Raw genomic sequence first — 13,747 nt, 5'->3', positions numbered from 1 at the left:
CTTTGCAGGCTTTTTTTCATTGCTGCTCACTCAGAATAAGGTTTTTTTAAGCCCTCACCAGGGGATAAAATAATGTGCTGAAGTTGACCAGGCTAAGGATGCTAGCCAGATAAATACCTGGTGGGCAGATTTTTTTCCCCCTTATTTTCCTCCCAAAAAACAAGGTGTGTCTTATACTCTGAAAAATACAAATATTTCTTCCACTTTCTTGAGAAAAAAAAACATTGCATTAATCTCTGGAGACACTTGCCTTTCTCACTCACTGTATAGAAATAGTAGTCTTTTCATCCACTGGCTCATAGCAACTTTACAACCCTGCAATTGTACATGCCCTCATCTTGGAGCAAAGCTCCTCGAACAAAGCTGGACTTAACTTCTTAGTAAACAAGCACAAGATGCTTCTAACTCCACTGTCTCTTTCTTTCCTGACCACTTAATGTTTAATTCATATTAGAAAGCCAGGCATTATCATTATTATTCAGGCTACAATTGCAACATGATGTCTGTGGTCACATTGTATTACAAAATTTTGTGAGGATGAAATTTTAAGGATGACTGCAGAGCAACCTTCTCCAATCTGTTGTACCAGAAGTGCAGCTCCCATCATTCCAGCAAGTTCTGCTGGGTGATGGGAGCTATTGCCGAATCTGTATGGTTGGGCAGTCAGCGCAGTTAGTCCTCGACTTATAACCACAATTGAGCCAAAATTTATGTTGAGAAGTGAGACATTTTTGAAGTGAGATTGCCCCATTTTACGACCTTCCTTCCCACAGTTGTTAAATTAATCCCTGCATTCCTTAAATTGACAACACAGTTATTAAGTGAGTCTGGCTTCCCCATTGACATTGCTTGTCAAAAGGTCACATAGGGGAGGTAGTCATATAACCCCAGGACACTGCAATTGTCATAAATGCAAAGCAGTTGCAAAGCATCTGAATTTTGATCACGTGACCACGGGGATCCTGCAATGGTCATTTGAAAAATTTAATTTAATTTAATTTATTATATTTGTATTCTGCCCCTCTCCGGAGACTCAGAGTGGCTAAATCCTAAATCCCTAAATGGTCATAAATCACTGTTTTCAGGGCCGTTGTAACTTTGAACATTCACAAAATGAACTGTTGTAAATCGAGGACTACCTCTGCAGATTATTCCTATGCTAAATTGGAAAAAAACTTTTTTAAAAGGCATGATCAGTAAAAGAAAATTGGAACTCTGGCTTACCCAATTCCTAGGCTAATTTTTCTATTGATAAACACGCTACAGGTAAAACTTACCAACAGTTCTTTGAGTGACTGTTCAAAGTTACAATATCTACGGGACTGCCTTCTGCTGCACGAATCCCAGCGGCCAATTAGGTCACACAGAGTTGGCCTTCTCCGGGTCCCATCAATAAAACAGTGTCGTCTGGCAGGACCTAAGGGAAGAGCCTTCTCTGTGGCAGCCCCGGCCCTCTGGAATCAACTCCCCCCAGAGAATCGAATTGCCCCCACCCTCCTCATGTTCCGCAAAATGTTGAGGACCCATTTATGTCGCCAGGCATGGGGGGATTAATGCCCCCCCTTCTGACTAGTAGGACCTGAGTGTGGTGTGATTGTGTAGCATTGATTGTTTTTAATGATAGTGGGTTTTTTAACTTAGTTTTTTTTCTTAACATTAGATTTGTGTTGTATTGTTATTGTTGTTGCGAGCCACTCTGAGTCCTCGGAGAGGGGTGGTATACAAATCTAATTAATAATAATAATAATAATAATTATTATTATTATCATCATCATCATCATCATCATCATCATCGGGGAAAAGTGGCCTATTACTGTTTTTCACACTTATGACCATCTCAGCATTCCCACAGTCACATGATTAAAATTCAGATCCTTGGTCACTGACTCATAATTATGATAGTTGCAGTGTGCCAGAGTCACATGATCCCCTTTTGTGATCTTCTGACAAGCAAAGTCAATGGGGAAGCCAGGTTCCCTTCATAAAAGGTAGAATAGAATTTTTTATTGGCCAAGTGTTCTTTCTCTTTGGTGCATATGCTCTCTGTGTACATAAAAGAAAAAGATACATTTGTCAAGAATCATGAAGTACAACACTTAATGATTGTCATAGGTTACAAATAAGCAATCAGGAAACAATAAAAATATTAAGGATACAATTAACAGTCATAGAGTCATAAGTGGGAGGAGATGGATGATAGGAACAATGAGAAGACTAATAGTAATAGTAATTCAGCCTTAGGGAATAGTTTGACAGTGGTGAGGGAATTATTTGTTTAGCAGAGTGATGGTGTTTGGGGGGAAAACTGTTCCTGTGTCCAGTTGTCTTGGTGTCTAGATAACTTAACACATATCTCTCTTGCGTCTAGTTGTTGTGCAGTGCACTATATTGATATTTTGAAATTAGGAGTTGAAACAATGTATGTCCAGGATGCAAGAGACTTCATAGCCATGTTACTGACTCAGCAACTGCGGTGATACACTTAACAACAGTGGCAAGAAAGGTCATAAAACAGGGCAAAATTCTCTTCACAATAATCTCGCTTAGCAACAGAAATTTTGGCCTTCATTGTGGTTGCAGGTTCAGGACTACCTATGATTATTTCCTAGTTGCTAAGATTTCCCCATGTTATCTTAATTTTTTTTTAAAAAAATCAGCTTCCAACTTTTAGACAATTCCCTTAGCAAGGAATTCAGGATTGGAAGTCTTCAGAATATGTTTTCATTTTTAAAGTGTGTGTGTGTGTAGATAAAGAATTCCCTGTCCAATTATGTGTCTGATCTAAGGTACGGTGCTCATCTGTTTCTTGGCCAAGAGAGCCACAGCCTTGTCTGAAGATATTTTCCAGGGTGATGTGGCCAGCATGGCTATACACCAAAGACACTATTACCATCCCACTGAAGTGGTACCGATTAATCTACCTGCATTTGCATGCTTTTGAACTGTTAGGTGGGCAGGGAACTGGGGCAAGGAACAGGGGTTCATTCCATTGCAAGAGCAGGCTTTTAATAAATACCTCCTGCTTTTAAAGAGAGAAGACTACATTATATCAATTAAGTATACATTTTCAAATCCTGTGGCTCTGGCTGGTTTGTAAATTTGATCTTATCTAGATGCAGCATGTTGGTAACCTTAGCTGCAACTTTTACTGTGGGGGTTGTCCAGTGTGTGCTGATTTCTTTTTAACCGCATGTACTGGTGAGAGGAGCCTGTAACAGGCTGAGCTATCCCCTCATAGTTTAGACTGCACAGATAGGAAAAATACATGGTGCAATAACCCAGCCCTGCCATTAGAATTTTCTCTGGCCTTGTGATTTTAGGGTAGAAACTGATTACCCCTTGCTGCTTGCTCCCTCTTTTAAACTGTCCCATGTGAGTTCTCTAAGCACTTTGGGAACTAGATCCTGGAGCAACAGGAATGTGCCACGCTGAATCTCATGGCAGGATGAGTCCTTTTTTGCAGCCTTCCATCAAGGGATGGTCAGTTTCTGAACTCTGAATGACAGGAGCCAGTGTGAAGTCATCAGTGGTGGGTTTTACTTTACCTTTACCCCAGGAACTGGAGTGCGCAGGTGACACTTCTGCGCATGTGCAGAATGTCCGTGATGACTTTTATTTTATTTTATTTATTTATTTATTTTGTCCAATACACAATGAGGGTTTTAGTGGATATATATATATATATAATATATGATGAAGGTTAGAGATGAGATACTCATAGTAAAATATATCTAAGAAAGAATAGAAAAGAAGTTATAGTAAGAGAACATATCAATGAAAGAATAGAAGAAGAGATATAGGAATAGAAGAAAGGTATAGGAGATATAGGAGAGCAATAGGACAGGGGACGGAAGGCACTCTAGTGCACTTGTACTCGCCCCTTACTGACCTCTTAGGAATCTGGATAGGTCAACCGTAGATAATCTAAGGGTAAAGTGTTGGGGGTTTGGGGATGACACTATGGAGTCCGGTAATGAGTTCCACGCTTCGACAACTCGGTTACTGAAGTCATATTTTTTAAAGTCAAGTTTGGAGCGCTTAATATTAAGTTTAAATCTGTTGTGTGCTCTTGTGTTGTTGTGGTTGAAGCTGAAGTAGTCGCCGACAGGTAGGGTGTTGCAGCATATGATCTTGTGGGCTATACTTAGATCTTGTTTAAGGCGTCTTAGTTCTAAACTTTCTAGGCCCAGGATTGAAAGTCTAGTCTCATAGGGTATTCTATTTCGAGTGGAGGAGTGAAGGGCTCTTCTGGTGAAGTATCTTTGGACATTTTCAAGGGTGTTAATCTGGGCAGATAGATGGAGCCTCCCACTCCTGCTGCTACCAGTTCACCCGAACCAGGCCAAGCCGGTAGCAACCCACCACTGGATATGGTTAAAGGTGCTGGAGAGATGCAAGTTTATGCCCACTCTCTGTCGTTGAAGTTCCTTTTGGGTGACTTTAGGAAATTCACTCTTTACGTACCTCAAAAGGTTGTTGTTTGAGGAAAAAATTGAGGAGGGAGTGCTCCGAAGGTCACCTTGAGCTCCTGAAGGAAAGAAGGAAGCTGGGAGGGATAACAAGCCAAAAATAAAATCAGACAGTTGGGGATGTCTGCTGTGTTTGTTTCTTTATTTTTTACTCCTCTCAGTACAGGCTGGTACTCCAGTGTGCAGCCTGAATTTGAAAGCTACATACAAGTCCCCCAAAGTTACAAGTGGTTTTTTAAAAGCCTGCAAAAGCCAATTGTGACTCTGATCTCCCAATCAATCAACCTTTTATTACTGTCACAGACCAGATTGTGCTCTCTCTGTGCAAATTGCATTGACTTCCAGTTGGGCATGATCCCAAATGCTCAGATTTCTAAGCAATGGCCATAGTGGCTGGGGAATTCTGGGAATTGAAGTCCATACATCTGGAGATCCCTAGGGTTAAGAAAAGCTTCTATATAAAGTCAGATCAGTCAGTATTCAAGATGCCCTAGGCAGCTTATTGATTGCCCCTTTCCATTTTTACTTAGTTGGGAAACATTTGTTCTTCTGCCCTTAATGCTACCCTCACGTCAGCCTTCCTGCCATTTTCAAAGGATTGGCGTCTTGTCCAGTTGTTTGTGATAAGAGACGAGAGTTATCTTAGGTCCTCTTTGAAGCAGCTGAGTATTTAAAGATAGTTATCAAGACCTGCTTGTTACATTCCACACAGCTTGTCTCCTTTGTGGCAGGCCTTTTCAACAAAAAAAAAGAGGCTGCCCCTGTTTTAGGCTGCCAGCCTTCCAATCAACAATATATGGAAGGATCTAAGTGGTTGCAAATTCCTGCATGTGTATAAAATGTCTTTATAATGCCCATTGTTTATTCTCTTTGCTTGTGGTGTTTTCTTAAAAAGAAACGCTGGGAAGTTGTATACATTTCACTCATTGTTCTGCTTGCGCTATTCAACAGGAGGAGTGATGAAATCGAAACCCTGACATTTTGGATTGTGGAGAATCCTGCTCAGATTCCCTTCTCCCCTCTTTCCTCCCCCCACCCCTTCACTTGCATTTGTCTTCTATATCAGGGGTCCCCAACCTTCTCAGCTTTTAAGACTTGTGGACCTCAACTCCCAGAATTCCTCAGCTAGCTAAATCAAGCCAACAGGTCGACAAGCTAGCTGAGGAATTCTGGGAGTTGAAGTCCATAAGTTTTAAATTTTTCAAAATTGAAGAACCTTGTTCTAAATCTATTGATCCCAATATTTGGAACAAAATCTTTCTACTCATGGCTAGAAATCTTGCAGTTTAAATCCTGTCATCACTAGCAGTAAGCAGAGAGGCTGTTTAATATAACTCCCCAAAGGGGAAGAAGTGATAAAGAAGTGGCTTTTGGGTTTGTCATCAATCTAACACCACTTTCTAGGGTTTGAGGGGTTTATTTTATTTTTTTTAAAAATCAAATTTGTCCTCTAAAGTTTATTATGAAAAAATTAATATCATTTCTGCCTAAGCAAGGAGTTGGACTAGAAGACCTCTATGTTACCTTCCAACTATGTTATACTGTTATCTTGCGGCTTGGTGTGAATATACTACTAATCTAAAGATTGTAGGTCATGCCAATTCATTGCTTCTTCTAGGAAGCCTCTAACAGACATTTGGAATGAAGAATATTTTCCTGGCCACTTCAAAGGGAAGTTTGAGATTTTCATTCAATAGAGTCTTGATTATAGTATGTCTTTTAAAAAAAACCCTTAGAAAAGATTTTCATTTATCAACATCTGCATTTAGTTTTACCTGCCATTTATTGCAAGGGTTCACGGGTCAAGAATGCTATTGCGCTGTTTTTTCCCTACTTCAGTCATCACTTGGCTATACTGCAAATTGCTGCTTCAACTCTCCACCACCCTAAATTCAAGAGAAACAGGGGTGTAGCTAAAAAGGCAATTTGGGGGGGGGGGGTGGTAGGCAGAAGAAGAGACTCCAGCTCTTTAAATATGTGGGTTTTGGGTTTGGCACCGGTTGTACAGGGAAAGGAATTCCTTTCTCTTCTTGTGTCATTGGGTTCCTCCCTCAAATTATATTAGAGACACATTTTATTTTACGATCTGTTTGCTTGAACTATAAAAGTTGATAGAGAGATGGGTAGATAGATTATTTTTTTGTTGTGGTTAGCTCTGGCCCAGCTCCTGCCCCAAGGACTGTGGATGTGGGGGAGACATCCACATGCTGCAGGCCTGGTTTGCTCCCGGTGGAATCTGCTGATGAAGGCTCCTCTGACCAAGAAGACATGAGTGACAGGGAGGAGGAGAGTGTGGCAGACAGCTCAGAAGGAGATCAATTATCTAGCTCCTCCTTGGATTCAGAACAAGAGAATGATACAGCCACGCATGCGGAGAGCGATGCATAGGCAACAACAACTGAGAGATTATTATCAAAGAAAATGAGGCCACCTGTGGTTGGGTGTGGCTGTGGTAATTAGTGAGGCTGCTATAAATAGCAGCCTGTGGGTTTGGCCATTGTGGAGGATTATCTGATCTTTGTGTTTCGTGACTGCTTTACTGACTTTGACCTTTGTGTGCTGATTTTTCCCCCACTTTGAAACTAAACCAGAGCAAAGTGTGTTTCACTTTGTGAAAAAGGAAGGACTGTGAATTGCCTCCCAGCTGCAAGCTAAGTATCACAGAACTGATAAGGGACTTGTACAAATTACCAGTTTGTTTGGAGACAAGTGCTCTTTGCTATACCAAATGAGGGCTTGGTTTAAGTGACTTTTCATTATAAAGAACATTGTTTTGAATTTTCAAACGTGTGTGTGTCTGAAATTTGTACCTGTGAATTTTTGGGAAAAGTTTACCAGAGAGCCCGACAGAACATTTTTTCCTCAATTTTGATTTCAGGCCGCTTTGCCACATCAAATACTCAAGGTCTGAAATACAGATTGCTCCTGTAAGAAACAAGCGAGAGCAAAAAATAGAAACAGTCCCAGGAAGAAGCACAAGCTGGGAGTTTGCTAGTGATGAGGCTTATAAGCAACTTCTAAAACTTGTCAGCTTTAGCAGAGGCTGCACTGGGAAATCTCCATGCAGTATTTATACGTTTCAAGAATTTATATCCAAACCAGGAACTCATTGATTAACAAATCAGAAGACACCTTAATCAGAGACACCTTAAAAGCACTGTCAAACTCATCCTGCTTGAAACAAATTGCTGCCGGTGGGTGAGGCTAGCAGGTTTATTTTTCTAGACAGCACTGAATCAAGGCATTGGGATGCTTCAGCTGAAGAAGCAGTTATCAGCCATCATCCGTGGAAATAACCTGACTTTTGTCAACATCAGCAAAGGAGCAAGATTTTCCATTGCAACTTAAGACGGAGAGATAGCAAGGATGCCTCTCTCTGTGTGAGAGAGCATGCAGGCCAGATGTTGGCCTTCAACATCTGTCTTCTACCTCCTAACATTTGCTGCCTGACTTGGCTGCTTGAGAGGAAGGCTTCCTTCATAGGAACTGATGTTCAGGATTTGGAGGAGAACTCGCTTGCTTGTGAATGAAAGTGTTGGAAAGGAAGTTGGTTGTGGGAGAAGCCATAGAACAGTGGAATTTCTGAAGGCAAGGTTTCCCTCTGGTAGGGCCTGGCCTGGTTGATCTAATGCAGTGTTTCCCAACCTTGGCAACTTGAAGATATCTGGACTTCAACTCCCAGAATTCCCCAGCCAGCATTTGCTGGCTGGGGAATTCTGGGAGCTGAAGTCCAAATATCTTCAAGTTGCCAAGGTTGGGAAACACTGATCTAATGACAACAATGGAAAGGTTGGCTGCAGGTTAGATGTCACAATTGGACCCTTGAACTCTCTGCCTTTGCTTACTAGGCTGATTTTTTTCCCCTACCCAGGCCTGTGCGCCCTTGTATAGATGGAGGACAACTAAGGATGAACCTGAACATGAAGCTGTGGGCACGTGCTACCTGTCAATCAACAACTTTACTAGATTTGTGGAATATGCTCCTTGCCGCTCAGGTAATGTGCTATCTGTGAGAGAAGGGATTGTTAATGAAAATATTATTGAAGAGGTTCATCCTCTAAAATAATCAATAGTCAATGGGGAGGGGAACCTCAGAAAACCTGGCCTCGGTCTCCAATCTTTGAAGTCTGTTGAACAATTTGAAACATGGAGAGCATGTTATACGCCCTCTTAGAAAATGGCTGCTTGCTCATTTACGGAATGAGAGCTGTGGTCCATATCTCTACCTGCTTTAGGCTTTCCTGAGAGAAAACAATCATTATTATCCTTTCTTGTTTTTAACCTTTCTCTGAAGAGATAATCCAGAACTGTAAGTATGCTTTAGAAATGTAAAATGTCAGGTGGAGTCTATAGCACAGTCTATAGCAAATTAGCAATACTACATTCCCCACCTGGAGGCCTTTATGACAAATTTTGAAGCATGGCACTGTTTGGAGTAGTAGTTGAGATGCTTGTCTAAAAATCAGGAGATTGTGAGTTCTAGTCCTGCCTTAGGCGTGAAAGCCAGCTGGGTGATCATCGGCCACAGGAATAGAATAGAATAGAATAGAATTTGTTATTGGCCGAGATGGCCAGGATTGGACACACAAGGAATTTGTCTTTGGTGTATATGCTCTCAGTTTACATAAAAGAAAAGATACATTTGTCAACAATCATAAGGTACAACACTTAATGACTGTCAAGGGTTAAGTAAGCAATCAGAAAACAATATTAATACAAATCTTAAGGATACAAGCAACAAGTTATAATCATACAGTCATAAGTGGGAGGAGATGGGTGATAGGAATGATGATAAAAAATTGGTAGTAATAGTAGTGCAGACTTAATAAATAGTTTGACAGTGTTGAGGGAAATATTTGTTTAGCAGAATGATGGCATTTGGGGAAAAACTGTTCTTGTGTCTATTGTCTTGGTTTGCAGTGCTCTATAGCGATGTTTTGAGGGAAGGAGTGGAAACAGTGAATATTTTCACAGCCTTCTTTTTGACTCGTGGAGTATACAGGGTTGGTATTGTGGGGAAAAGGGGAAGGAGTTACAGTGATCCCTCGATTATCGCGAGGGTTCCGTTCCAAGACCCCTCGCGATAATCGATTTTTCGCGATATAGTGGTGCGGAAGTAAAAACACCATCTGTGCGTGCGCGCCCTTTTTTTCCATGGCCGCGCATGCGCAGATGGTGTTTTTACTTCCGCACCTGGGAAGACCCAGGGAAGGTTCCTTCCGCCGCCCAGCAGCTGATCTGCTCGGCAGCACCGCAGCAGCGAGGAGCCAAAGATCGGGGTTTCCCCTTTGCGTGGGCGGCAGGGAAGACCCAGGGAAGGTTCCTTCGGCCGCCCAGCAGCTGATCTGCTCGGCAGCGCCGCAGCAGTGAGGAGCCAAAGATCCGGGTTTCCCCGCCGCCCACGCAAAGGGGAAACCCGGATCTTCGGCTCCTCGCTGCTGCGGCGCTGCCGAGCAGATCAGCTGCTGGGCGGCCGAAGGAACCTTCCCTGGGTCTTCCCCGCCGCCCACGCGCCGCTCGAGAGCAAGAGGGGGAGAGATAGAGAAAGAGAGAGAAGGGAAGAAAGAGATGAGAGAGGGAGGAAGAGAGTGTGAGAGAGAAAGAAGCAAGAGAGAGAAAGAGAGAGAGAAAGAAAGATGAGAAAGGAAGAGAGTGACATCATCGGGTGGGAAAATATTTTTAATTAATATTTTTTGAAAAATCGCGATATAGCGTTTCGCGAAGATCGAGATCGCGAAAATTGAGGGATCACTGTATTTATAGAAATAATAAAGATGATTGATAGAGAGAGAGACAGACAGACAGAAAAAGAGAGATGTTGTAGGTCTTCTCAATGATGCTCCCCAAATATTTATTGTGTGCTGCCCAGTGTTCCCTTTGGTAAGATAGATAAGCTCTATAAATTTGATTAATGAATAAAAATATGAATTCTAAGCCGTAATCACAAAACATATACGTAAACATGAGACTAAGAGAGTATTATTCCATGCCTGTGCCTTTTGGAGGGCAAGGCATAGCTAGTGCCTCTTTCCAGATGGCATTGAATTAAAATATTGTTTTAAATGCTTGCTGGAAGAAATCGCTTTCTGTCATGACTAGGGATGTGGGAATGAAGCATTCCTTTGAACTAAAGAACATTCTATTCCCCTCTGGACCATGACACTCTGGGGCAGTACGATTGTTTCTGAGAGTAAATTCTCTGAATTGGAAACAGTTTGAGTTATCCTAGACATGGCATTCTGGACTAAACAGGCCTGTTTCATGCCCAGACCACACCCAGGATGCCTGAAACTGCTTCCAGTTTAGATGATTTACTTCTGAAAACCGCCAGACCACCCCTGCAATGGCACGGTCCAAAGGAGATTGGCCAATCCAGAGGAAGAAGCAGAATGTTCCATTCCCCAATAGAAGAACTTGGCACATCCCTGCTCGTAACTCATCTTTACACTTTTTATCATTCACGAAGCATTGATGAAGTGCTTAAAGAAATACATCCCACATTATTTTATTAAAATAAGCAGTTCATGTATGGCCTTTTTTTTAAAAAAAAAGCTCTGTACCGCAGGATGGAAAACCTGTGGCCCTTCTGATTATTAAATGAACACCATATGTTCCCCATGGCTGATGCTCAGTCATTATGATGATGAAACTTTGCTCTGTTTATATCAGATTAAATGTTGGGTTTAATTTTAGGGAGAGAGAAGCAAGGGGAGTAAAATAGATAATTTTGGATTCCTTAATGCCTTTAAGTGGGAGCTTTATCCCGAACCCCCTCCAATACCCGGTTTTCCCCAAAATAAGACACCCCCTGATAATAAGCCCAATCGGGCTTTTGAGTGAATGGCAATACGGCCAAGTACTTCTTTCAGGGTTCAAAAAAATATAACTTTGGGGGGAACATGGTACATGTGTGTGTCTGGGTGCAGAAAACACAATTGAAAGACATCTCATTTTTTTAAATGCATGCTTGCAATATCAAGGGTGTCTTACATTACCCACATAAACTGTTGTTGCACCACGATTTCATGCCACTCATTTCTTGTTCAGCGTCTCTGAATTTCTCAACTCTCTTCTTTCTTCTCTTTCTCTCTGTCTCCTGCCAGATCTAAACTCACCTGCTGGACAAGGATATTGCCAAAGTGGTTTCAGTGCTGAATTCACCAAGGTCAGTTTCCTTCTTGAGTGTGGGGCAGTGTAAGGACAATACACATTAGGTGTGGACATTTAAGGGGGAAATCTCCAACACGTGAAGGTAGAGGCGGTTAAATAAGAATTTAAGATCATTTTAAAAAATGCCTTTCTCTCTGCAGGCAGGACGGGTTCTTCTTGGTGGCCCTGGAAGCTACTTCTGGCAAGGTGAGTTGGCAGCTACGTCTGCCCATAATTGCACGACATAACTTAGGGGCAGGCCTGGGTTTTATCTTTTTTCACCTTCAACCCAGTTTACAGTGGGAAACGGTATTTTGAGGAATTTTAATTGGACATGAAGGAAGAGAAGAGGCAGCAGAAGCAAAGATTAGGGAGTTCTGTATATTTAAAAAACAAATACTGGGAATTTGAGGTAACCACTAGAAATGATGTTTGTAAGCACGGATAGAGGTGGATGTTGCCCTGTTGTCAACGTGGTTGTTGGTGCCATAGGGGAATCTGGTTTTTGCAAAGCTTGCAAAGCTGATCTGATGGAAATGCATGTAGTTACCTCGACTTACAACCACAAATGAGCCCAAAATGTATGCTACTAAGCAAGACAGTTGTTAGGGGAGTTTTACCCCACCATTTTAATGATTATTCTTGCTGCAGTTGTTAAGTGAATTGCTAAGAGTTGTTAAATTAGTAACATGGTTGTTAAGGGAATCTGGCTTCCCCATTGAATATGCTGGTCAGAAGGCCGCAAAAGGTGATCCTATGACCCTGGGACACTGCAAATCATCATAAATATGAGTCAGTTGCATCTGAATTTTTAACACATGACCATGTGCAACAGTCGTAATGTGAAAAAACATCTGAGTCCCTTTTTCCAGTGCTGTCTTCCCTCCCCATCCCCTCCATATGGTGTCTGAGAACATCACATAAAGGGCCCTTGCAGAAAATGAGTTTGATTCAGAACTCTTATATCAATTTGATATAGGGGGGAAAAGGCCTCCATGGGATCGAGTAGAATCCCTTTTAGAGAGCTAGGAAGGGACTGGATTCCTTTCAAAGCATATTTCCCTCTGTTTTGGTTACTTGAAATACATTGTGTTTTATGTATTCATTATCTGACAGTGTTTATTTGCCTGATCAGATAAATCTTATTATTTTATTTTGTCCTATTTTCAAGCGTACCTTCTCATCCATGGGGGTTGGGGTTCCTTTCTTTAGTTTTGAGCAGGAAAGCAGTGGCTAAGATTCACAAACAGCATTATTTGAAATGTGTAATTTGTTTTCAAGTTCCATGTGACTGATTGACAACCATCAGCGCCAGCTGCCTCACATATCTGAACATTATTATTGTTGTTGTTGTTTATTAGATTTGTATGCCGCCCCTCTCCGAAGACTCGGAGTGGCTCACAACATTGTCTCTGACAATGATGATAATAATAATAATAATAATAATAATAATAATAATAATAAGGGGCGTGCCTCCCGTCCTCTGTCCTATTGTCTCTCCTGTATCTCATATCTCATATCTACTATTCTTCTATTTTAATCTTCTTATACTACTCTCATAATATCCTTCTATTCTCTAATTGATATATTCTATTCCTAAATTTTCACTTCTATTCTTTCTCTAATACAGTGTTCCTTCGATTTTCGCGGGTTCCAACTTCACGGTTTTTCAAAAAATATTAATTAAAAAATACTTCGTGGTTTTTTTTCTATACCACTGTTTTTCCTGCCCAATGACATCATATGTCATCTCCAAACTTTTGTCTGCCATTGCTGATTGGCCGAAATCGCACCCAATCAACGTTGTTATCGCTAAAAAATAATTATGGTTAATAAATAATTATGTTTATAAATATCAGGATCACTAAGTGTCTTATTCAATGGTGAGTACCAATAATAATGGTGAGTAAATAATTGTTAAGGGAATGGGAAATGGTAATTTAGGGGTTTAAAGTGTTAAGGGATGGCTTGTGATACTGTTCATAGCCAAAAATAGGGTAATTACTTCTGCATCAGTACTTCGCGGAAATTCGACTTTCGTGGGTGGTCTCCGAACGCATCCCCCGCGAAAATCGAGGGAACGCTGTATATTTTACTCGAGTATAACCTCTATAACCTTCATTGTGTAT

The 13,747-nt window shown here is 41.3% G+C and overlaps 1 protein-coding gene across 1 annotated transcript in view; it reads left to right on the top strand.

Annotated features, from left to right (window-relative positions):
* ITGA5 (integrin subunit alpha 5) overlaps window positions 1-13,747 on the top strand; it is a 121,524-nt gene that overhangs the window by 50,834 nt on the left and 56,943 nt on the right. The window contains exons 4-6 of the mRNA XM_070740995.1: window positions 8,341-8,464; window positions 11,573-11,634; window positions 11,780-11,825. Of these exons, the coding sequence (XP_070597096.1) occupies window positions 8,341-8,464; window positions 11,573-11,634; window positions 11,780-11,825 (232 nt within the window). The remainder of the gene's footprint in view (window positions 1-8,340; window positions 8,465-11,572; window positions 11,635-11,779; window positions 11,826-13,747) is intronic.

Source organism: Erythrolamprus reginae, chromosome 2, assembly GCF_031021105.1.
Source record: "Erythrolamprus reginae isolate rEryReg1 chromosome 2, rEryReg1.hap1, whole genome shotgun sequence".
NCBI lineage: Eukaryota > Metazoa > Chordata > Lepidosauria > Squamata > Dipsadidae > Erythrolamprus > Erythrolamprus reginae.
This window is presented reverse-complemented; position numbering and strand designations above follow the sequence as displayed.